The sequence below is a fragment of the Capricornis sumatraensis genome, chromosome 4 (genome assembly GCF_032405125.1).
Source record: "Capricornis sumatraensis isolate serow.1 chromosome 4, serow.2, whole genome shotgun sequence".
In the NCBI taxonomy this organism is placed as follows: Eukaryota; Metazoa; Chordata; class Mammalia; order Artiodactyla; family Bovidae; genus Capricornis; species Capricornis sumatraensis.
This window is the reverse complement of record NC_091072.1, coordinates 81267371-81291011: the sequence shown is the minus strand read 5'-3', so window position 1 is coordinate 81291011 and position 23641 is coordinate 81267371. Positions and strand designations below refer to the sequence as shown.

General features: G+C 37.8%; 1 protein-coding gene across 3 annotated transcripts; it reads left to right on the top strand.

The window, feature by feature from the left end:
• Positions 1-136: 136 nt before the first annotated feature.
• IRAK4 (interleukin 1 receptor associated kinase 4) lies at positions 137-23411 on the top strand. Of its 3 annotated transcripts, none has more exons than XM_068970592.1 (12): positions 137-202; positions 1840-2009; positions 4393-4535; positions 5313-5495; positions 5883-6043; positions 7257-7321; positions 10903-11017; positions 11445-11554; positions 16851-17034; positions 18158-18220; positions 22707-22865; positions 22981-23411. In XM_068970592.1, exons 2-12 carry the CDS (start codon positions 1849-1851, stop codon positions 23014-23016), a joined length of 1380 nt encoding a protein of 459 aa, XP_068826693.1. In that variant the 5' UTR covers positions 137-202; positions 1840-1848; the 3' UTR covers positions 23017-23411. The 3 variants fall into 3 exon arrangements, with proteins under 3 accessions (XP_068826693.1, XP_068826692.1, XP_068826694.1); XM_068970591.1 differs by having other exon boundaries at positions 4390-4535; XM_068970593.1 differs by lacking the exons at positions 137-202; positions 1840-2009; positions 4393-4535; positions 5313-5495 and having other exon boundaries at positions 5916-5957.
• Positions 23412-23641: the final 230 nt, after the last annotated feature.

Genomic DNA, 23641 nt, shown 5'->3' with positions numbered 1-23641 from the left:
GCTCCTACTTAAAGAAACGCCTCTGTAATTTTTGACTCAGTGAAGCGGCGAGGGGGAAGCACAAAGAGGAAGGGGGCGGAGAGGGGCGGGGGCGGGACCTGACGGATTGGGCACGCCCCGGCCCTTCGTTGTATCTGGGTCCTGAGGTCGCTGGCTCAGCCCCACGGCGCCGTGTGCGCCCCTGCGCCCCGCGCCCGGGCAGGTAAGGGGTTCCGGACTTGCGCGCCACCTTCTCCGCGAAGTGTCCGAGGTCTGCGCCCTGGCCTCAGGGTTGTGGAGGGACTGCTCGGAAGGAAAATCGACTTCCCTTCAGCCCAAGTGAGAAAAGTTAGAGGGGAAGTAGGTTGCGTGCGCAGCGCCTGCTCCAGGGTAAAGATTTGGGTGGGTCCCTAGGGATTAGAAAATTGGTGGGTCCTCCATTGGAGGACCGTGGGGCGAAGAGAAGCGTCACTCGGTGGTCGGACCCCGCCTCGAGTTTCTCAACTCCCGAGCTATGTGTTCTGAGAACCCTGTTTACGAAATGAAATCTCTTTTCCTCAGAACCAGGAAGTAGGACCAGCACCCAACAAAGATGCTGACAGCGTGGAAAGCATTCTGAACACCCACAAAATTCTAATTAGTTAGTTTCTCAGGCTTCCAGAAAATTAGAAAGTGGAGTGGCATTGTCAGCACGTTCTCAGATGGGGAAAGGGTACCGACAGCCTGGAAACAAGAGGGAGCAAAGGGATGAAAAGCAACCTCAGAAAGCATTTAGCCATTTAGGATGGGATGCTGGGGAAGATTGAAGGCAAAAGAAGGGGTGGCAGAGGAACAGATGATTGGATAGCATCACCGACTCACTGGACGTGAATTTGAGCAAATTCCCAGAGACAGTGGAGGATAGAGGAGCCTGGGGGGCTATTTGGGGTCGCAAAGAGTAGGACGGGACTTAGTAACTGAACAAGTGCCTCAAAAACGTCTCTGCCTAAAGAGCTGAGAGCAGAGGATATTCAGATTTGCCTTTTCCCTTTCTGAGGGTAATCCTTGAAGAGACCTGTCAGAAAGTTAAGATTTCTTTTTACTTTTGTTTGCGTGCTAAACGTTCATTTGACGTTTGCTTACCCCTGTCCAAACAGAAATCCTGAACTTCCAGGCTAAACGTGCTCCTTTCAGTCTTCTCCATCTTATTGTAAAGGTCAGGAAGAGGGCGGAGAGGGGCGGAACCACGGGCGTCTTCTCCACCCCCATCCCCGCCTAACTCAAAGCGCGATACTAGCTCACAGAGGGTCAGGGTCCTTTCACAGTCTTCTCCATCTGCCTAAAGAGTAGTTAGGTGGCAAACCACAGGGTTCACCTTAGTAGGGAATGAATTATCATCAGGCAAGTCTGATGGATTCAAAAATTGCGGCAGAATCAAGGAAGAACATGTTACATAAAAAGGTAGTGAATAGACCATCTTTGAATGCTATACAAATTATTTCAGGACATTTTTTTTTTTTTACTTCTACCAAAGAATGTTGCATAAATATTTACTAGTAAAGAAATACAGATTGAATCAAATACATTTGATTCCTGAATATGTTTACATGAATTTTTATGAAAAAGTACACTTTTTGCACCTTTTTGTAAATTTCACTTAGAAAATATTAATGTCAGAAAAAAATAATCCTGTAATTTTTAATTAATATTTAGAGGCGGAGAAAGACTAAAATATCAATGTCTTGACCTTGGAGTTTTCCTTTATTACAGTGTAATAAGTTGCCAGCATTTCCTATGTTAGAGCAAAGTGTGATGTATAAGCTTATAGATGTCATCACTAAAGCTACTGTAAAATTTTAATGAGAATTTTCCATATTTTAGGAATAAAAGATGAACAAACCCATAACAGCATCAACATACGTGCGCTGCCTCAGTCTTGGACTAATTAGAAAGCTGTCCGATTTTATTGATCCTCAAGAAGGATGGAAGAAGTTAGCAGTCGCTATTAAAAAACCATCTGGTGATGATAGATACAATCAGTTTCACATAAGGTAACATAAAAATCTTTCTCTTTTTAAATTCTTACATCACAATTTAGAATGATTAATAGGCACAAATACTGTCTAATGCTGCAGTTCAGAAAATAAATCTCTCTAGGGGAGGTATGGTAATAAATCCCTCCTCTTTTTTTTTTTTTTTTTTGCGACTTTTGCTTCATTCTTCAATATATCAGCCAGGTCAATACTGTGATCTTGCAAATAAATTTTTATGGTTAAATTCACGTATTAGTCTCTAATTCACTTAAGTGGTATATTTGGGGAATTCTTCAAATTGATGTTGTAAAGTTGCTTGTACATGTATACATCTATAAATCGACTTCTTAGTTCTTACCCTGGATTTTTCAACACTGTCTTCAGAAAAATTCCATTCTATTTGTCTCTACTTGATTCAGTTTGAGATATAAGTACAAGTTTTGTTTTTGTCAGTTATTTCAGCCAAAACTCATGTCAAAATATGTCTCTGGAAGCAAAGGGAAATAAATTTATTTGTGACTTTCAGCATTTACCTGAAAAAAATCTGAAACTTTAGTTTTCATATTAGTCTTTCCAGGAAGTGTTTTCTCATGTGAAGGATGAGCATCTTAAATTATTTGGAGGAACCTTAAGTTTAAACCTCAAAAACCATTCTTATAGACAGTTTGTTGATATTCACTTGAAGACCTTGGGAGAAGGGACTTCCGTGGTGGTCCGGTGGTTAAGAATCTGCCTTCCAAAGCAGGGGATGTGGGTTTGATCTCTGGTCGGGGAACTAAGATCACACATGCCAGGCACGGGGTAGTCAAGCACGTGTGCAGCAACTCCTGAGCTCATGTGCTCTAGAGCCTGTTTACTGCAGCTGGAGAAGCCTGAGCCCCGAGATACAGCACAGCCAAAAAACAAAAAAAAAAAACGCAGAAAGCATAGTTGAGGGAATGAGGATAAAAGACTCTTCTTTACAGAATAATGGCAGCAAATATTGAAAGAATGAGAGAACTAAAAAATTACCAATTTATGACTACCAGTGAGTAATTGATTATGGAGGGCTCATCAGTGAGTGCTGAAACCCCAAGACAAAAGGGTGTTGATGAACAAGATACCCATACGATTTCAAAGTATATTCCACAGATGATTTATGAATTGCAAAGGGGAAAGGTGCTTTTGCAGAGAAAAAATCTGCAGTACACCTCCTTAACCAAGTAATCCAGCTGGTGTCATCAGTATTGGTACAGACTGCCAGTATGTGCCCCCGGATGTGATGCAGTGGAAAGGAGACATTGTCATCTATGTAATGCTCTTACCAGCAGTTTTTAATCTGAATTTAATCGTGAGAGATTCGTCAGACAAATCTAGACTGTGAGAGTTCTACTACACATCTGGTCTAAGTTCTATAAAGAGGACACAGACACAGAGATGAAGTGGGAGAGGGCGAAAGCATAAACATGGTTAAACATTACCTGGTCATTCGGTGAATCTAGATGGTTGCTCATAGTATTTTCCTTTCAACATTTCTGTAGGTTTGAAATTTTTTGAAATAAATTTTCAGGAAAAAACAGGGAGCGCTAAGTTGTTTAGGTTTTTTAATATTGCTTTCAAAACTGTTGATAGTTTTTTTCTTTTTTATTTATTTTTTCTAATTTTTACAATGTTGTGTTGGTTTCTGCCATATAACACAAATCAGTCATAATTATACATATATCCCCTCCCTCTTGAGCCTCCCTCCCTTTCCCCCATCCCTCCTCTCTAGGTCATCAACAGAGTGCCAAACTGGGCTCCCTATGTTATACAGCAACTTCTCACCAACTATTTTTAAAGAAATTTTTCATGAAAAACTGATGTTTTTCCCTCAGTTGAAATGGAATATAGTTAAGATCCAAGGAATAATTCTCCAAGTGTATGTATTTTCTATTTCTTTAAGCAGCCTGATTTATTAAAAATCATAAGGCTAACAGTGTTAATAAGTCATGAAGGGAACTAGTATAGCTTAGTATGTTGAGAGTACACCTGTGTGTGCAGTGAGATATCAGTTTGAATCTCAGTTTGTATACAGGTTTATTGGCTGTGTGACTGTGGACTGCTTACCTCTCATGCTTTCTCTTTAGTACATTAGCATGATATTCACAGTGTCTTTGAGAATTATATGAGTTCATGTTTTGCATCCTGTAGCCCACTGTAAATACTCAATGTCTGTCAACTTATCATCACCTTCAGCATCTTTTCTTCCTTCTGCCTGTCTTTCCTATTCTCTGTAATTCTTGCTGACTCTCTTTCTGCCCCTTTCTTTTTTTAATCATAGGAAGTGCTGTGGACAAGAAGGGGATTGAGGGGAATAATACCTACTTACTTGTTAACTCTGCTTACATACTAATCTTATTTCTCTGTTACTTGCTTTAAGGAGATTTGAAGCATTACTGCAAACTGGAAAAAGCCCCACGTGTGAATTACTGTTTGACTGGGGCACCACAAATTGCACAGTTGGTGATCTTGTGGATATTTTGGTCCAAAATGAGTTTTTTGCCCCTGCAAGTCTTTTGCTACCAGGTAAACTGAGCGTGTCTACGATATCAGTGACTAGGATGGAAAGACAAGTGACAGAAATAGGAATGTTTCTTCTCTTACTTTTTTCTCAGAGTAGATGAACCTTACCTTTAAGATTCTTCATTCTTTCAACTCTCCCCAACTCTTTAACAAGCACCCTAGACGCTGCAGACTTGCTGCTGAGAAAATCCTGAAACTGGTAAGACTTCAGGATTCAGTCTGAACATGCGGTTAAAGTCAGGTAGCTTTATGCCAATAGGAAGTTTAGAATGATGACAAAAAGCTCTTGCTTTTTTTCATCCTCAACTTCCACCCTGATGGGACTCTGATTTCTTATACTGTGTTCCAGTGGGTTAGTGTCTGGTTGCCTTCCTTCCCCATCAACTACTTTTTCCCTTTGACGCTATTTACACCAGCAGTTCTTACCCTTCAGAGGGCTTAAGAATCACCTGGAGTTCTTGATTAACATGTAACTTCCTACGCTTTACTCCAGACCTCATTATCAGAATTCTTGAATTAAGTTCAAGGTCAATGTGTTAAAACAGGTACTTCAGTGCTTCTGCTGCAGTGACTTATAGGCCACTTTTTGGAAACACTGCCTTGCCCATCCTTATCCAAATTTACAAATTCTTACTAGGTAAATTCTCATGAGTGCTGTGAAAATATGGGGCTAATGGGTAGAAACTGGAATGATGTTAAGTAAATTGAGCTCCTAATTTAACTTTTTCACAAACAGTTTTTCTTATGTAACAACAACTTGTATCTTATTTCACTTCTTAGATGCTGTACCCAAAAATGTTAATACACTGCCTTCTAAAGTCACTGTAACAGTTCAGCAGAAACCGAAGCCCCTCTGTGGCAAAGATAGGACATCTGTGATATCTGATGAGAATCTTAAACAAAACTATGTGCTACCTGACTCCTCAAGTCCAGAAAATACAAGTTTAGAATTTAGTGATACACGTAAGTAATATTTGCCTTGCTTTCTGCTAGTGAGTTTGTCATGAGACCATCACTGCTTTACAATAAAGCTCTCCTTTTGTTTATTTTCTCTGGCAATAGCTCTTCTGTGGTCTTGTCTTCCTCCTGATTTATTAGGTGTTGTCTTCATTGTTTTAGTGTTATAGGTGAGTAGATGTAATAGGACATATGAACAACCACAGAAGATGTGATAAAAAAAGAAGTAAATATTTACATAGTTTGAAAGGATCATTTTATAAAGAAAATAAGTGACTAGAGTTTAAATATTTGCATAGGTATGAAATATCCAAATTGAGAAAATACTGAAATTATGAAAACCAATTTCTTTTTTACTGAAGCACTCTTTTTCTTATTCTATTGACATTACAGGTTTTCACAGTTTTTCATTTTTTGAATTGAAGGATGTCACAAATAACTTTGATGAACGGCCCATTTCTGTCGGTGGTAACAAAATGGGAGAAGGAGGGTTTGGAGTTGTGTATAAAGGCTACGTGAACAACAGGACAGTAGCAGTGAAGAAGCTTGCAGCAGTAAGTTATATTTTCTGGAAGAGAAATAATTACACTGTTTCCTAGTGTGCTATATGTGAGTGAGTGAAAGTTGCTCAGTCGTGTCCAACTCCTTGCGACCCCATGGCCTGTATAGCCCATGGAATTCTATAGGCCAGAATACTGGAGTGGATAAGCTTTTCCCGTCTCCAGGGGATCTTCCCAACCCAGGGATTGAACCCAGGTCTCCTGCATTGCAGGCAAATTCTTTCCCAGTTGAGCCACAATGGAAGCCCAAGAAGACTGGAGTGGGTAGCCTATCCCTTCTCTAGCGGATCTTCCTGAGATCCGCTAGATCCTCCCAGGAATAGAGCTGGGGTTTCCTGCATTACAGCTGGATTCTTTACCAACTGAGCTATGAGGGAATAATAAATATTAAATTAATCTTCAGGAAACATATTATTTCAGTGTGTATTTTCTCTCAGTAAACATCATTCTAAATTGGCAATTCTTAACATTTAAAACTTTGTTGAAAGCTACAGACACTGTCTTTACAAGAATTTAGTTGTATTCACGTACATACAATTATACACATAATTTGGTGAGATTCATAAAATAGAGAAGCCGAATTCTACACAGTGCTCCATGTAGAATCAATATTAAAACATTAAGATGCTAAGAAAATTTTATAAAAATATCTTCCTTATTTACTTTTCTCATTTAAAAATAAAGTTTAGAAAATATTGCAATAAAACATTTTAAAACTTCTCATTTGCACCCTTTGTATTTCTATTAGAATATCTTATATTTTAAATCTAAAATATATATTCTAAAATATCAATACAATACATTTTTTATAATAAAGATCCCTTTGTCATATATGTTGCAAATACTTTTGCACATCTTGTTTTTCTTTTTGCCTTCAAAATTGCTTATGTTTTCTAACACACTGAATTTTTTTTCAGAATGTTTACAGTAAAGTCTCTTATTATTTCATTTTGTTCCCACAATGAATCACTGAAGTATATGTAGTTATATGAGTTATATGGTTTTCTTCCTTCCATTTAACCAGCCATGAGATCTTGAGCAAATCACTATTTCTAGTTCTCAGTTGTTTATAAAATGGGGAGAATGATGACTTACATATATTTAAAAAAAAGCAGGATCTGCCAGATGATCTCTTGTACCCCTTCTAGCTTTAGGAGCCTCTGGGTTATTGTATGGTATTATATTGTATATTATTTTATATTTTTAGATGGTTGACATTAGTACTGAAGAACTGAAACAACAATTTGATCAAGAAATAAAAGTAATGGCAAAGTAAGTTAATTTGGCAGTATGGTACTATGGAAGAGAGCAGAACAAGAAAGGACCTATTTCTTACCCAGAGTATGCCAAGAACTGGTGATATTTTTAAATATAGGCTAAAATAGTTTAATGAACTTGACAGAACTTTAACTCTACAATTTTATGGCTACATATACTCACTCATATGTGTGTAGATTAAACAGCAGTCATTCTAAATCATGGCAAAATTATATGGAATTTCAACTATCTGGATAGTTGATAATGGAACTATGATTCCATTATCATGTTTTCTGTTCCCAAAATTTATGAGAGGTAAATTATAGTATATATATGCATGTGTGTATAAATATATATTTATATATTAATATATACATGGCAAATAGTCCATTTGATATGTTAACACCATAAACCAGGGAAGTGTTATATGCAAGAATGTTTAGAAGCCATTGACTCAGTATGTTTGAAAATTATCAGAAAGAGAAGGAAAAACAAATTGGGAAATTTATTCTAATAATTATAGTGATTGATACTTCACTATATGTTGTTGTTCAGTCGCCAAATCGTTTCTGACTCTTTGCGACCACGTGAACTGTAGCATACCAGGTTTCCCTGTCCTTCACTATCTCCCTGAATTTGCTCAAACTCATGTGCGTTGCATCAGTGATGCCATCCAACCATCTCAACCTCTTGCCCTCTTCTCCTCTTGCCCCTAATCTTTCCTAGATCAGGGTCTTTTCCAGTGAGTCAGCTCTTCACATCAGTTGGCCAAATATTGGAGCTTCAGCTTCAGCATCAGTCCTTCCAATGAATATTCAGGGTTCATTTCCTTTAGGATGGACTGGCTTGATCTCCTTGCTTGATCTCCCTCAAGGGACTTTCAAGAGTCTTCTCCAGCACCACAGTTTGAAAGCATTAATTCTTCAGCACTCAGCCTTCTTTATAGTTCAACTCTCACATCCATACACGATTACTGGAAAAACCATAGCTTTGACTATACAGACCTTTGTCGGCAAAGTGATGTCTCTGCTTTTTAATATGCTGTCTAGGTTTATCATAGCTTTCCTTCCAAGAAACAAGCATCTTTTAATTTCGTGGCTGCAGTCACCATCCACATTGATTTTGGAGCCCAAGAAAATGAAGTTTGTCACTGTTTCCATTGTTTCCCCATCTATTTGCCATGAAGTGATGGGACCAGATCCCATAATCTTACATTTTTTAATGCTGAGTTTTAAGCCAGCTTTTTTACTTTCCTCTTTTTCACCTTCTATACCATAGACCAAAAACTGTAATGCATTAACCAATTGTTATAACCACAATTGTTGTAACCATCCCCAATACACACACTTTTTTTTTCCCACTGAGATACAGAAACATTAAATAACTTTATCCAAGGTCACTTAAACATAAATATGTAGGTTTCAAATCCAGATCTGTCTGACTCCAGAACTTGCGATTTTGAAATAAATCCTTAATAGGATTTACCAATTTATTCTCATTAGACCCATTGCTATAAATGACCAATTCTAGTTGCTTAACTTCAAGAAAGAAAGAAAGATTGGAATTAATTTTTTCAGTAAAAATAATGTACACTGAAAAAAATAAAAAGACTGTCCAGGATTTGTTCTTTCTACTCCTACTTCCACTCTCCAGTCCTAAAAGTAACTTGTTCAAAATAGATAATCTGGAAAATACAGGAAAATATTCATCCCTGGAATATATCACTCAGAGATAACCACTGCTAGTATTTTGATGTACTTGCTTCATGATGAGTGTGTGGCATTTTTTCCATGTTGAAACATTTAAAATTATTGCATAACATTCTAGCATATATACAAATTATGTTTTATTTAACCATTACCCTTCCATATTTGTTTCTAATTTTCAGTATTACAAATTAAAGCACCTTTAAATCTCTTACATAAATATTTAAGTGCAAATATGCTTTTTTCATCAGGAGACAGTCCTGGAAGAATTACTGGTTCTGAATGCATGCACTTTTTAAAGACTTTCTGAATATTTGTCTAAATGACTTTGTAGTTGTTATAGTAATTTGGTGGCTCAGATGATAAAGAATCTGCCTGCAATACAAGAGACCCAGGTTCAGTCCCAGGGTCCAGAAGATCTCCTGGAGAAGGCCATGGCAATCCACTCCAGTATTCTTGCCTGGAGAATGAATCCCCATGGACAGAGCAACCTGGCAGACTACAGTCCATGGGGTCACAAAGAGTCAGACATGACTGAGTGACTTTCACTTCACATACTTCTACCAGCAGTTTATTGCGATTTCACAACTGCTACCACAATACCATTAAATAGTATTGCTCTTTTTAAAATAAATATCAACCTCTGGCCCTTACTAGCAGAATGACCTCAGCCAAGTTTCTTAATTGTCTGTTTTCTCATTTGTAAAATGGGATAATTATTTTAATAATGAAATGTTTCATTAAGTTATTTTAAGGGTTAATTAAACAAAGCAGGTAAATCAAGTACCACATGCCTTGTTAGTATAAACTCAGCAAATGTTATCTACTCATTTTTAAAGTGTGCCAATTTGGTGGAAAATGGAATACTTGCTGTTTTAATTTGCACGTCATGGAATATATTCTGGGCTCTCATATTTGTTGCTCTTTAGTCACTAAGTCCTGTCTGACTCTTTTGTGACCCCCATAGACTGTAGCCTACCAGGCTCCTTTGTCCATGGGATTCTCCAAGCAAAAATTACTGGAATGGGCTGATGTTTGCTAGTTCAGGGTATCTTCCCAGCCTAGGGATCGAACCTGCATCTCTTGCTTGGCAGGCTGGTTCTTTACCACTGAGCCACCAGGGAAGCCAGAGGGCTCTCATATGTATTTGCTCATTTAATTCTCATGGCATTTATGTTACATAATAGGCATTATTACCCACATTTACCAGGGAAAGTTGCTGAAGCTCAGTGAGGCTGTTAACTTGTGAAAGGTCACATTTCCAGGAGGTGGCAGAGCTGTACTTTTAAACTTAGGACTTTGAGCCCAGATTTCTTTGTACATACTGTACCATAGATGCCTGCAGTTTTGTTATACTTCAGCTTTATTTAGTCTTATTACTCTCAAGTATATAAAGAAACTCAAATTAGGTTATAAATAACAAGATACTATTAAAGATCAAAAATGTATAAATTAGATGTAATTGAAAATCAGATATCTGTAAATCAGTGCTTTGAATGTGTTTGAGAATTCTTGAAAGGGTTGTCATACACGTTTCGGCACACTTCTTGAACTCTTGTTTACGCTGTCATTAAAAATTATGTGAAACAATGGTAAACACCTACCTAGTTCTTAACCAAACTATTATATGTGAATTATTGAGCTTTAATTTTAAAATCAAAATTATGTTGATTAATATTGACCAAAAGGGAACTGTTTACAGAACATTATAAACAGTTATACTAAACATATATAAAGATTTAGAAACATATGTATCACATTGCAATAATGTATAGCATATAATTATTTCTTTCTCTGTTTTCTTTTAAAGCTCTAAATTGAATAACATAACCTTCAGGGAAATATGTGTATATATGGTAATAATTTTGGATGGAAAATTATTTGCCACAGGTGTCAACATGAAAACTTAGTAGAGCTCCTTGGTTTCTCAAGTGATGGCGATGACCTCTGCTTAGTGTATGTTTACATGCCCAATGGTTCATTGCTGGACAGACTGGCTTGCTTGGTAAGATGTTTTTTATTAGGTTGTTTGGCTTCCTGTTTCTGTGTTGGAATTCTAATATTTTCTCTATGACAGAATCTTTTAAACTGTATTAATATCTTTTCTAGTTTGTGAAAACTATACAGTTGTTATTTGAACAATTGGAATTCCCTTTCTATCAGATGATAATCTAAAATGGAAAATTATCAGTCAAGGCTAGACTTTGAAGATGCTCTCATATATTTTTATTGTTTGATAAGAAATGCTAACTTCCATTTGATCTTATTTAGCTCCTTTTGTTTAACAACTTAAAAAGTGGTAGTTCTAAATTGTTAGCAATGTAATAATATGGTCAGTAGCTGCTTAGAAGAAATGTTCTGTTATATATTTTCTATAGATTTTTTTTATTCTCCTCTTTTATTTTTAATTGGTTTGTTTCTTACTTCGTAAGGATGGTACTCCCCCACTCTCTTGGTACATGAGATGCAAGATTGCCCAGGGTACAGCTAATGGCCTCAGTTATTTACATGAAAACCATCATATTCATAGAGATATTAAAAGGTAAATGCTGCCTTTAAAAAGCTTTTGGAGAACAGTCTTTAAAGAATAATTTTCTCTCATTCTTCCTATTCACTGTTGACATGAACTTCTTAACTTGCCATGAAAGCTCGTCTCACTAAGGACATCTATAATCTCTCTTATTTCAAACCCAGTGACCTATTTCTAGTACTCATCCTAAGTAACCTGTGTCTTTTGGTTTGTTTTTCACAGTATGTTACTCTGTTCTTCTTGTCAGAATTATTTTCTTATTTTCTGGATCATCACTCTTTTTTGAATCACTTTCATTCTTCATGAGTACATTTCAGTTATCTTCCTTGTTATGTATTTATTTAGTTAACAAATATTAATTGAGCATCCATTATACGACAGGTACTGTAGATGGTATAGTTAGCAAAAGTAGCATTTGTAGCATCTGTCAGCAATCAGATAATCACAAAATAATATTAGAACTTTAGTGTATAGTCTATAGGATTAGTATAAAAAAGAGTTCCCTGAGAAAATTAAACTTACGTAGAGATCCAAAGAATGAACAGGACATAAGTGAGCACAATTTGAGGACAGCTGTAGAATATGGAGGAAAAGTATTCTGGGAATAAGGAAGCACATTTCTGAGACCAGTGTTCAGAGGGAACATGATGGATTACAGGAGGTAAAATAAATGACTAAAGTGCAGAAATTGAAGGAGTGATTGATAGAGAAATAAGATAAAATTATAAGGTAGGAAGAGAGCTAAGCCCTGTGTAGGACCTAATAGACCAATATAAGAGCTTTAATTTTATCATAAGTATAATCAAATGCCATTGAATAATTATAAGGAGAAATGTGGCATCATAGTTGAGTTTTGAGAAGATCACTTTGGCTTGAGTATAAAGACTCATTTGTAAGAAAGGGGAGCTTGGAGCCTGTCATAGAAGATTTGGTGATAACAGTTTATATGAAGAAATGTGAACAGATTCTTGCTTACTCTTGCCTGCAGGGTGGGTGGGTAGCATTCAGGGAGAGGAACATGCCAGGAATGACAGGAGGATTTATGGCTTCTAGAACCACATTCTGGAATGATTGTGGCATGATTCATTTACAGAGAAAGCACTGAAAGAGGACAAGGTTGGGATTGGAAAATGTGAGTTCTCTTTTGTACATGTTGTGTTAAAGGTTCCTTTAAGATACAGAAGTGAGTAGAGATGTTAATCAGCATGACGTACATGGTGGAGCTAAAAGAAGTCTGAGCTGAAGATATCAATTTCTGTGTTACTATGTATGAGTTGAAGAGCTAGCATATAGTTACCTTAACTTTAAGAAAGATACAGATTAAGAAAAGGTTACAAGATTTAGCCCTGAGGAACTATTTAAGACTTAATGGCCAAGTAGAACAAAATGAGTCTAAAAAGGAATCTAAGAAAGGATGCAATGAAGCTGAAAACCAGGAGAGTGTGGTATCCCTGAGAACAAGGAAAGACAGTTGCCTGAGAAGGATTAGTCAAAATTTTCAGTTGTTTTTTGGAAGTCAGAATGAAAACTGAAAAATGACCCATTTTAAAAAACATTTAAATGAAGCATTTGATTAGTGCCATGAAGGTCATTAGTGACTTTCAGGAAATCTATCTCCATGTAGTAATTGGGTCAGAATTCAGGTGGTAGTTTCATGAAAAGATGGGGTCGATAAAGGACAGAAATGGTGTAGACCTAACAGAAGCCGAAGATATTAAGAAGAAGTGGCAAGAATACACAGAAGAACTGTACAAAAAAGAGCTTCACGACCCAGATAATCACGATGGTATGATCACTCACCTAGAGCCAGACATCCTGGAATGTGAAGTCAAGTGGGCCTTAGAAAGCATCACTATGAACAAAGCTAGTGGAGGTGATGGAATTCCAGTTGAGCTATTTCAAATCCTGAAAGATGATGCTGTCAAAGTGCTGCACTCAATTCGCCAGCAAATTTGGAAAACTCAGCAGTGGCCACAGGCCTGGAAAAGGTCAGTTTTCATTCCAATCCCAAAGGAAGGAAATATCAAAGAAGGCTCAAACTACCACACAATTGCACTCATCTCACATGCTAGTAGAGTAATGCTCAAAATTCTCCAAGCCAGGATTCAGCAATACATGAACCGTGAACTTCCTGATGTTCAAGCTGGTTTTAGAAAAGGCAGAGGAACCAGAGATCAAATTGCCAACATCCGCTGGATCATGGAGAAAGCAAGAGAGTTCCAGAAAAACATCTATTTCTTCTTTATTGACTATGCCAAAGCCTTTGACTGTGTGGATCACAGTAAACTGTGGAAAATGCTGAAAGAGATGGGAATACCGGACCACCTGACCTGCATCTTGAGAAACCTATATGCAGGTCAGAAAGCAACAGTTAGAACTGGACGTGAAACAACAGACTGGTTCCAAATAGGGAAAGGAGTACGTCAAGGCTGTATATCGTCACCCTGCTTATTTAACTTCTGTGCAGAGTATATCATAAGAAACGCTGGGCTGGAAGAAGTACAAGCTAGAATCAAGATTGCCGGGAGAAATCTCAATCACCTCAGATATGCAGATGACACCACCCTTATGGCAGACCGTGAAGAGGAGCTAAAAAGCCTCTTGATGAAAGTGAAAGAGGAGAGTGAAAAGTTGGCTTAAAGCTCAACATTCAGAAAACGAAGATCATGGCATCTGGTCCCATCACTTCATGGGAAATAGATGGGGAAACAGTGGAAACAATGTCAGACTTTATTTTGCTGGGCACCAAAATCACTGCAGATGGTGACTGCAGCCATGAAATTAAAAGATGCTTACTCCTTGGAAGAAAAGTTATGACCAACCTAGATAGCATATTCAAAAGCAGAGACATTACTTTGCCAACAAAGGTCTGTCTAGTCCAGTCCATTCTAAAGGAGATCAACCCAGGGATTTCTTTGGAAGGAAAGAGGCTAAAGCTGAAACTCCAGTACTTTGGCCACCTCATTCGAAGAGTTGACTCATTGGAGAAGACTTTGATGCTGGGAGGGATTGGGGGCAGGAGGAGAAGGGGACGACCAAGGATGAGATGGCTAGATGGCATCACTGACTCGATGGATGCAAGTCTGAGTGAACTCCGGGAGTTGGTGATGGACAGGGAGGCCTGGCGTTTTGCGATTCATGGGGTCGCAGAGTCGGACACGACTGAGCGACTGAACTGAACTGAGTCAAGGCTATGGTTTTTCCAGTGGTCATGTGTGGATGTGAGAGTTGGACTGTGAAGAAAGCTGAGCACCGAAGAATTGATGCTTTTGAAGTGTGGTGTTGGAGAAGACTCTTGAGAGTCCTTTGGACTCCAAGGAGGTCCAACCAGTCCATCCTAAGGGAGATCAGTCCTGGGTGTTCATTGGAAGGACTGATGCTAAAGCTGAAACTCCAACACTTTGGCCACCTCATGCAAAGAGTTGATTCATTGGAAAAGATCCTGAGGCTGGGAGGGATTGGGGGCAGGAGGAGAAGGGGACGACAGAGGATGAGATGATTGGATGGCATCACCGACTCTATGGACATTAGTTTGAGTAGACTCCAGGAGTTGGTGATGGACAGGGAGGCCTGGCATGCTGCGATTCATGGGGTCGCAAAGATCAGCCATGATTGAACTGAACTGAACTGAAGAGAGAGTGAAATATGAGTATAAACAAATCTAATGAGACACTTTTATTTAGCCCATGAAGGGGGATAGCTGGAAATCAATGTGTCATTCAGCAAACTTTTTTTTTTTAAGATGGCAGAGACCAAAGCGTGCTTTTATGCCTGTGGGAAGAGGGATGTGATAGAACAGAAGAGAGAAGTGAGGTAGTTTATAGAATAAGGTTCCTGAGAATGTAGAGAGGAGTCCTGTAGAGGGATTGGCCTTAGAAAAGAGAAGATACACCATCTCCCATCCCTTACTCAGTGTATTCTAACTGATCTGTATTCTAATTGACTGCTACCTCATTGTCTCTTCTGTTAATCCTGTGTATTCTTACTGAGGGATATGTTGACTTCAACTGCTACCTCCATGTGGGTGACTCAAATCTATATCGTCAGCCTCCAGTCCTATATTTTCAGTGTCTCCAGACTAAATCACCCTACCACAATGTTCCATAGCACTTCCTAAGTCAACACGTTAGAAGTCAAATTCATTTCTCTTCCAACCCAAATTCTTCCCTCTGTGTTTTTTTCCTAATCAAGTGAAGTCAGTATGCATCCCATCTTCTAAGCTAAAGACTTCCTCATTCCCCATACCATATAAATTAAAAGGTTCTATTGAGTGTACCTCAAAATTTGCACCTCCTTTTCTCCTCAGCCTTTATTTACACTTTCACTATCTCTTATTTGCTTTTTCACAAACTTTCCTGGTCATCCTTTAATTGGTCCGTGCCAGTTCTTGTCTGTGCTCTAATATACTGCCAGGTTGTAGTTCTAAAAATCAAGTTTGATAACATCATTCCCCACTATGAAACATTCAGCTGGCATTCTGTTGCTTCCAGGATAAAGTTCAAGTTCTCACATTCCATTGACACTAGTTACTTCAAATTGAGCATGTGTTTTTTGTTTTCATCATTGTGTCCATTCTGTTCCCCTTGCCTCAAATGCCTTTCTTTCCTTCAGTAACCTCAACTTCTAATAATCCTTCAAGACTACACACACTTTTCACCTTCTCCTTGAAGTTTTCTGCAGTTCTTCTGCACACACAGTTGTTCTCTCAGCATCACCATTAGGAATTTTTAGAAATTATTTCTATGCCTTTGTCACAGACAAGATTCTAAGATTGTCCCCATGCCCAGCACTGAGCTTAAATACTGTAACACGTTGTGGGTCTTCAATAAAGTTTTGTTGAATGAAAGTATGATTGTATGAGCAAATGCATAAAATAAATGAATTAAGATCTTTTAGCCATATTATTTCCCTTCAAAAGATTTCAGAGAGAGTACCCCCTAAGAAATGATATAGTTGAGATACTCTGGTTGGAAGTTTGTTTTTAAATGAATTGAGAAATTTTAGGGGAGGAATTAAGAAGGGTGCTTTCGCATACTTTGAGGGAAGTTGCCCTATAATAAATTATTTGTGAAATAATAAAAATATCACTAATGTGAAGAGTTTTACTTCACTTTTTTTTCAAATTTTCCTTACAGAAACAAAAAGGAAGACAGTTTTATTCTTCTTTAGCTATAATCCTTAATCCAGATTTATTTACATAAATTCAAGCTTTTATGATGTGTATTATAAAATACTCTGTAAATACATACAGTGTTATACCTTCCTGAGGAACTGTTTGATTTGTTTAAAAAGAAAAACTGTTTTTCAGTGCAAATATCTTATTAGATGAAGACTTTACAGCCAAAATATCTGACTTTGGGCTTGCACGGGCTTCTGAGAAGTTTGCCCAGACAGTCATGACTAGCAGAATTGTGGGAACAACAGCTTATATGGCACCTGAAGCTTTGCGAGGAGAAATTACACCCAAATCTGACATCTACAGCTTTGGTGTGGTAAGTTTCATATATGTGTATTTATGTATACATGTAATAGGCTTCCCAGGTGGTGCTAGTGGTAAAGAACCTGCCTACCAGTGCAGGAGGTATGAGATATGGGTTTGATCCCTGGGTCAGGAGGATTCCCTGGAGAAGGCATGGCAACCCACTCCAGTGTTCTAGCCTGGAGAATCCCATGGACAGAGGAGCCTGGTGGGCTACAGTCCATGGGGTTGCAAAGAGTTAGACACGACTAAAACAACTTAGCATGCATGCACACATACTTGTAATATATTATATTTTACTATACATATAATTAGTAACAATAATCATTCTGGCTGTACTTGTGAAATTGAAATAGAATATTTTGAATACACCTATGTTGCTTAGCTCCCATATGTAAAAATACAAATTGCTCACTTTAACCTCTAGTTAAATGAGAAAGTAATAAAAACTTCTCTGAATTCGTAAGGCTTTTAAATTGATTTCTGAAATTACTGTAAGAAATAATATTTTTGCCACATGAATTAGCATGAAACTTAGTATATAAATTGTGTCCTACACTATGCATTTTAGTGTCATATTTTAAAGAGGAAATTTTTTAAAGGAAATATGTTGCGGCATTTTCTGATCTACCAGTTTGATAATAACCTTTTATGATGGTGTAAGGAGTGGGGCAGGAGTGGTTGGAGAATTGGAAAATCCTTTATCTTTTACACTCATATGTGTTTCTTTTATGGATGTCTACTGTCATAACACTGTGAAGTTAAGGCACAAGTTTCTAGGATATGCCTGAGGTTTAGAAAATAGTATTCTCCTAAAAGCCAGAGAAAATTATCCTTGTGAAATATCTTCTGCAAGACAGGAAAAAGAGTATCTCCAGAACACATATTTAGGGGGCTGATTGTTTAGCGAGTTGCCAGTATTAAAGAATTGCGTGTGGAGATGGATGAGTTCTGAGGTGTCAGGGAAGAAAGGGTGGTAAGAAATGACGACAGCTCGTGTTCTTTCCACTTTCATGCCTAAAAGGCATGCAGTGTGTGGAAATGGTTCATTCAATTTCATAATCAAGAGCCATGTTCCTTCCAGTTTTTATGTGTTGTCTTGAGTCTTATATTTACGGGTTTTACTTTCTTCTTAGGTTTTACTAGAAATAATAACCGGACTTCCAGCTGTGGATGAACACCGTGAACCTCAGTTATTGGTAATCGAAAGATTTCACTTTTCTAGCTCTTTTCTCTTTCATTTATAATCTAAATTTATGTGGGTAAATTTGACATCTGGAAATGTCATTTTCTACTGGCAATCTTTCTGTTGGCAATACATAGTGGCATATGGAAAAAGCATCAATTATTTTTAATCTCAGCTCTGCCATGAAATATTTGTGAAGCTTAGAGAAGACACTGATATATTCTATGTTCTAGTTTCTTTGAAAATCACAATGGAGCTGTATGATTTCTGAGATCTCTAGTGTATTTTTATTTTGTTACTTTCATGGTGATTACTAATACCATTTTCAGAGGAAAAATAACATTCTTCCTTAGAAATTTGTGTCAGACTAGAATTGCTAATAAAATTCTTTCTCCATTTCTATTATGGAATATTTTTAATAAAGTTATTATAGGAAATTTTACCTGTGTATTATATAGGGATTCATTGACAATTATATAAATAGACTAACTGAACACTAAAACTACAGTAAAGTTATGCCAAGCCTTGTTTTCCTGTATACTAAATTTTAAGAACTTACAGGGTCCTATTAAATTAAAAACTTACATAAATACTACCACATATGTTTTTCATAAAATTATTCATATACCTCAGTTTAGCTCGGTTGCCCACTCTTTTCCAAATCCTTGCCACACCATGGACTGCAGCACTCCAGGCTTCCCTGTCAATCACCAACTCCCAGAGCTACTCAAACTCATGTCCATCCCATCAGTGATGCCATCCAACCATCTCATCCTCTATCGTTCCACTTCTCCTCCTGCCTTCAACCTTTCCCAGCATCAGGTTCTTTTCCAGTGAGTCAGTTTTTCACATCAGGTGGCCAAAATATTGGAGGTAAAGCTTCAGCATCAGTCCTTTCAGTGAATATTCAGGACTGATTTCCTTTAGGATGGACTGGTTGGATCTCCTTGAAGTCCAAGGGACTCTCAAGAGTCTTCTCCAATACCACACTTCAAAAGCATCAATTCTTCAGCACTCAGCCTTCTTTCTAGTGCAACTCTCATATCCATACATGACTACTGGACAAACCATAGCTTTGACTAGATGGACCTTTCTTGGCAAAGCAATGTCTCTGCTTTATAATATGCTGTCTAGGTTGGCTATAGCTTTTCTTCCAAGGAGTAAGCATCTTTTAATTTTATGGCTGCAGTCAACATCTGCAGTGATTTTGGTGCCCAAGAAAATAAAGTCTGTCACTATTTCCACTGTTTCCCCATCTATTTGCTATGAAGTGATGGGACCAGATGCCATGATCTTCGTTTTCTGAATGTTGAGCTTTAAGCCAACTTTTTCACTCTGTTCTTTCACTTTCATCAAGAGGCTCTTTAGTTCTTTGTCACTTTGTGCCAAAAGCTTTCAGTTCAGTTCAGTTCAGTTCAGTCACTCAGTCGTGTCTGACTCTTTACAACCCCATGAATCACAGCACACCAGGCCTCCCTGTCCATCACCAACTCCCGGAGTTCACTCAGACTCACGTCCATCGAGTCAATGATGCCATCCAGCCATCTCATCCTCTGTCGTCCCCTTCTCCTCCTGCCCCCAATCCCTCCCAGCATCGGAGTCTTTTCCAATGAGTCAACTCTTCCCATGAGGTGGCCAAAGTACTGGAGTTTCAGCTTTAGCATCATTCCTTCCAAAGAAATCTCAGGGCTGATCTCCTTCAGAATGGACTGGTTGAATCTCCTTTCAGTCCAAGGGACTCTCAAGAGTCTTCTCCAACACCACAGTTCAAAAGCATCAATTCTTTGATGCTCAAAAGCTTTAGTGTAGTCAATAAAGCAAAAGTAGATGTCTTTCTGGAACTCTTGCTTTTTCTGTGATCCAGCGGATGTTGGCAATCTGATCTCTGGTTCCTCTGCCTTTTCTAAATCCAGCTTGAACATCTGGAAGTTCACGGTTCACGTTCTGTTGAAGCCTGGCTTAGAGAATTTTGAGCATTACTTTGCTAGTGTGTGAGATGAGTGCAGTTGTGCAGTATTTTGAACATTCTTTGGCATTGACTGTCTTTGGGATTGGAATGAAAACTGACCTTTTCCAGTCCTGTGACAACGGCTGGGTTTTCCAGATTTTCTGGCATGTTGAGTGCAGCACTTTCACAGCATCATCTTTCAGGATTTGAAATAGCTCAACTGGAATTCCATCACCTCCACTAACTTTGTTGATAGTGATACTTCCTAAGGCCCACTTGACTTCACATTCCAAGATGTCTGGCTCTAGGTAAGTGGTCACACCCTCATGGTTATCTGGGTCCTGAAGATCTTTTTTGAATAGTTCTGTGTATTCTTACCACCTCTTCTTAGTATCTTCTGCTTCTGGTAGCTCCATACCATTTTTGTCCTTTATCGAGCCCATCAATGCATGAAATGTTCCCTTGTTATCTCTGATTTTCTTGAAGAGATATCTAGTCTTTCCCATTCTGTTGTTTTCCCCTATTTCTTTGCATTGATCGCTGAGGAAGGCTTTCTTACCTCTCCTTTCTATTCTTTGGAACTCTGCATTCAGATGCTTATATCTTTCCTTTTCTCCTTTGCCTTTAGCTTCCCTTCTTTTCTCAGCTATTTGTAAGGCCTACACTGATTTTATTCTAATTTCTGTGTTCTAATGGGACAAACCACTGTGAAAAATTCAGACATGTGTATACCAGATTATTTCCCTAGAACAAAGGTTAGAAAGTCAAAAGGTATAATATATTTTCTCAAAGGCTCATGCAATATTTTTAAGAAAAACCATAAATGTAATGTCTCTATATTAAAATGTTGCTACAGATGTCCCTTATATAAGTATATATTATAAAGCTTGCCATGGGTTCTTGGATATGTACAATGAATATTGAAAAGTGAAAGTGAACGTTACTCAGTCATGTCCAACTCTGCAACCTCATGAAGTATATGGTCCATGGAATTCTCCAGGCCAGAATAATGGAGTGGGCAGCCTTTCCTTTCTCCAGGGGATTGTCCCAACCTAGGGATCGAACCCAAGTCTCCCACATTGCAAGCAGATTCTTTACCAGCTGAGCCAAAGGGAAGCCTAAGAATACAGGAGTGGGTAGCCTGTCCCTTCTCCAGTGAATCTTCCCAATTGAAAGGCAATTGTCATTGCCTTTCTTTGGGATTGGAGGGGTCTCCTGCATTGCAGGCGGATTCTTTACCAATTGAATATTACATGGTATCTAATATTTTACATTAAAGTATAAAGCCTCCAATTATTATGAAAAGTTAATATTTTCATAATATTTCATAATATTTTATACAGGGTGAGTGCATGCTTAGTCATATCTAACTCTTTGCAACCCTATGGACTGTAACCCACCAGGCTTCTCTGTAGCACATAGTGAAATTTTGTCTTTATTAAAGAAATAAATCGTCTGTTCCATTGGTTATTGGAGGTCAGGAAAGAAGCCTGGGCTGGAGTTACAGTTTTTGAGCCGTTCATGTACAGGCATACATAATGCTTTGGATGTTGATTGTATTATACAGAGAAAGTATATAGATTAAAAATATAAGAGGGAAAAAGATTACTACCACAAAAATAGGACTTGCAATGACAGAATTACTCTGTCATAGTTCTGGAAACCAGAAGTTGAAATCAAAGTTTTGTCTAGGCACCATTCCCTCTGGATACTTTAGGAGAGAGTCTTCCCTTGCCCCTGCCATCTTCCAGTGGCTGTTGACATTCCTTGACTGGTAGCCACATCCCTCCAGTATCTGCCCCTGTGACTGTCTTCCCCTCTGTGTGTATGTGTATGTGTTTCTTTCTTATACAGATGTTTATCATTGGATTTAAGGCCTACCTGGGTAATCCAGGATGATCTTATCTTAAATTGCTTAACATAATTACATGTGCAAACACCTTTTTCTCCAAATACAGTTACAGTCACATGTTCTGAGAATCAGGACTTGGACATTTCTGTTGGGGGACCACTGTTCAACCACTATAGCATTCTCGTTCTCCACCTCTCCGTATTCATTACCTTTCTATCATGGCCTTGCCCCCTTTTTCCTCCTCCCTTTTTCTCTTGATTCAACAGTGTGAGTAACCCACAGAGCAGTGTGCTTGTGCAGAGAGGAAGATCTGCATTCAGAGTTGAAGTTGCATCATTGGGGGCACAGCACAGGAGTAGACCTCACTGTGCTGGAAGCCTAGTAAGGGCTGCTAATGAGCATGTGAGAGCAATGGCTAAATGTTTCTAGGAAGGAGATATGTAAGTATGTATTAATATAAGTAAGTAAATAAATAGAGTTTGTCCTAGACGTCCTCAATTCTTAATAAGGTTACAATAGCAGATAGTAAATATGAGTAAATGTTATTACAATATAGATTAAATAATTTAAATTATTATTTTATAACATAGTAATATTAATTTAGTTATAATTTATATTTATTTATAAATACACTTATGAATTTACCTGCTTGTTTCTCTTTTATTTGAAACTTTTAAAGTTTTAACTTTTGCCTTAAAGCTAGATATTAAAGAAGAAATTGAAGATGAAGAAAAGACAATTGAAGATTATGTTGATAAGAAGATGAATGACATTGATCCCACTTCCATTGAAACTATGTACTCTGTTGCCAGTCAGTGTCTGCATGAAAAGAAAAATAAGAGACCAGACATTAAGAAGGTATTCACTTTTATATGTATTTAAAATGTGAAGGAGGTGGGGTTTGTCATTTTTTCCCACGTGTACATTTCCAATCAATTATTTAATGCGTTTGTTTTCTCTTTCTTTATAAAAGGTTCAACAGCTGCTGGAAGAAATGACAGTTTCTTAAAACTTTATTGGAATAGACTGTTGGATTTTTCTATACAGCTATCTAAATCATTTTTTAAACTAAAGTGTTTGGGTTTTTTTGTAAGTATTCTTTATCTTTTATAAGGCAGCATGGTGAAATGCAGTGGTTATTAAAGCTTATATAGAACTCACAATATAGAGGACAAACAATAGTCGAACCACTGTTGCAACACAACCCAACTTTCTTAGAGTCACTCTGAGTTCTTACAGTAATCCCTGAGATATTTCCTTGGAACCTCAGCAAACACAGTTTGAAAACTCAGAATTAGCTAAACAGAGGATGGGACTATAGGGTGAAAAGACCCTGTGCTGAAGCCTGACTGTATTACTAATTTTCTGTAAGGGTTTGGGAAATGTCTTAGCTGCTTTGAGCCTTGTTTTTTTCGCCTGTAGTGTTGGATTAATATCTACTGTGCCTCTGTGACAGGTAGTCATGATGCAGAGTATGTACAAGCACTTTGTAACTTGTAAAGGGATATAAAATTTAATGTTTATATAAATAATGATAAAATCCTATTATAGTTTTCATTTCTTTATAGGGTCATGTTCACAGTGTGCTATTAGCAATCATTCACCATAAGCCAGTTATGCCCTGATGGTACTCC

Excerpts from the sequence above, each read along its gene's own strand:
- IRAK4 (XM_068970591.1), top strand. The coding sequence starts at position 1,849 with ATGAACAAACCCATAACAGCATCAACATACGTGCGCTGCCTCAGTCTT. Across the intron at positions 5,496-5,882 it reads TTTAGAATTTAGTGATACAC|GTTTTCACAGTTTTTCATTT; the intron begins GTAAGTAATATT and ends TTGACATTACAG. Across the intron at positions 6,044-7,256 it reads CAGTGAAGAAGCTTGCAGCA|ATGGTTGACATTAGTACTGA; the intron begins GTAAGTTATATT and ends TTATATTTTTAG.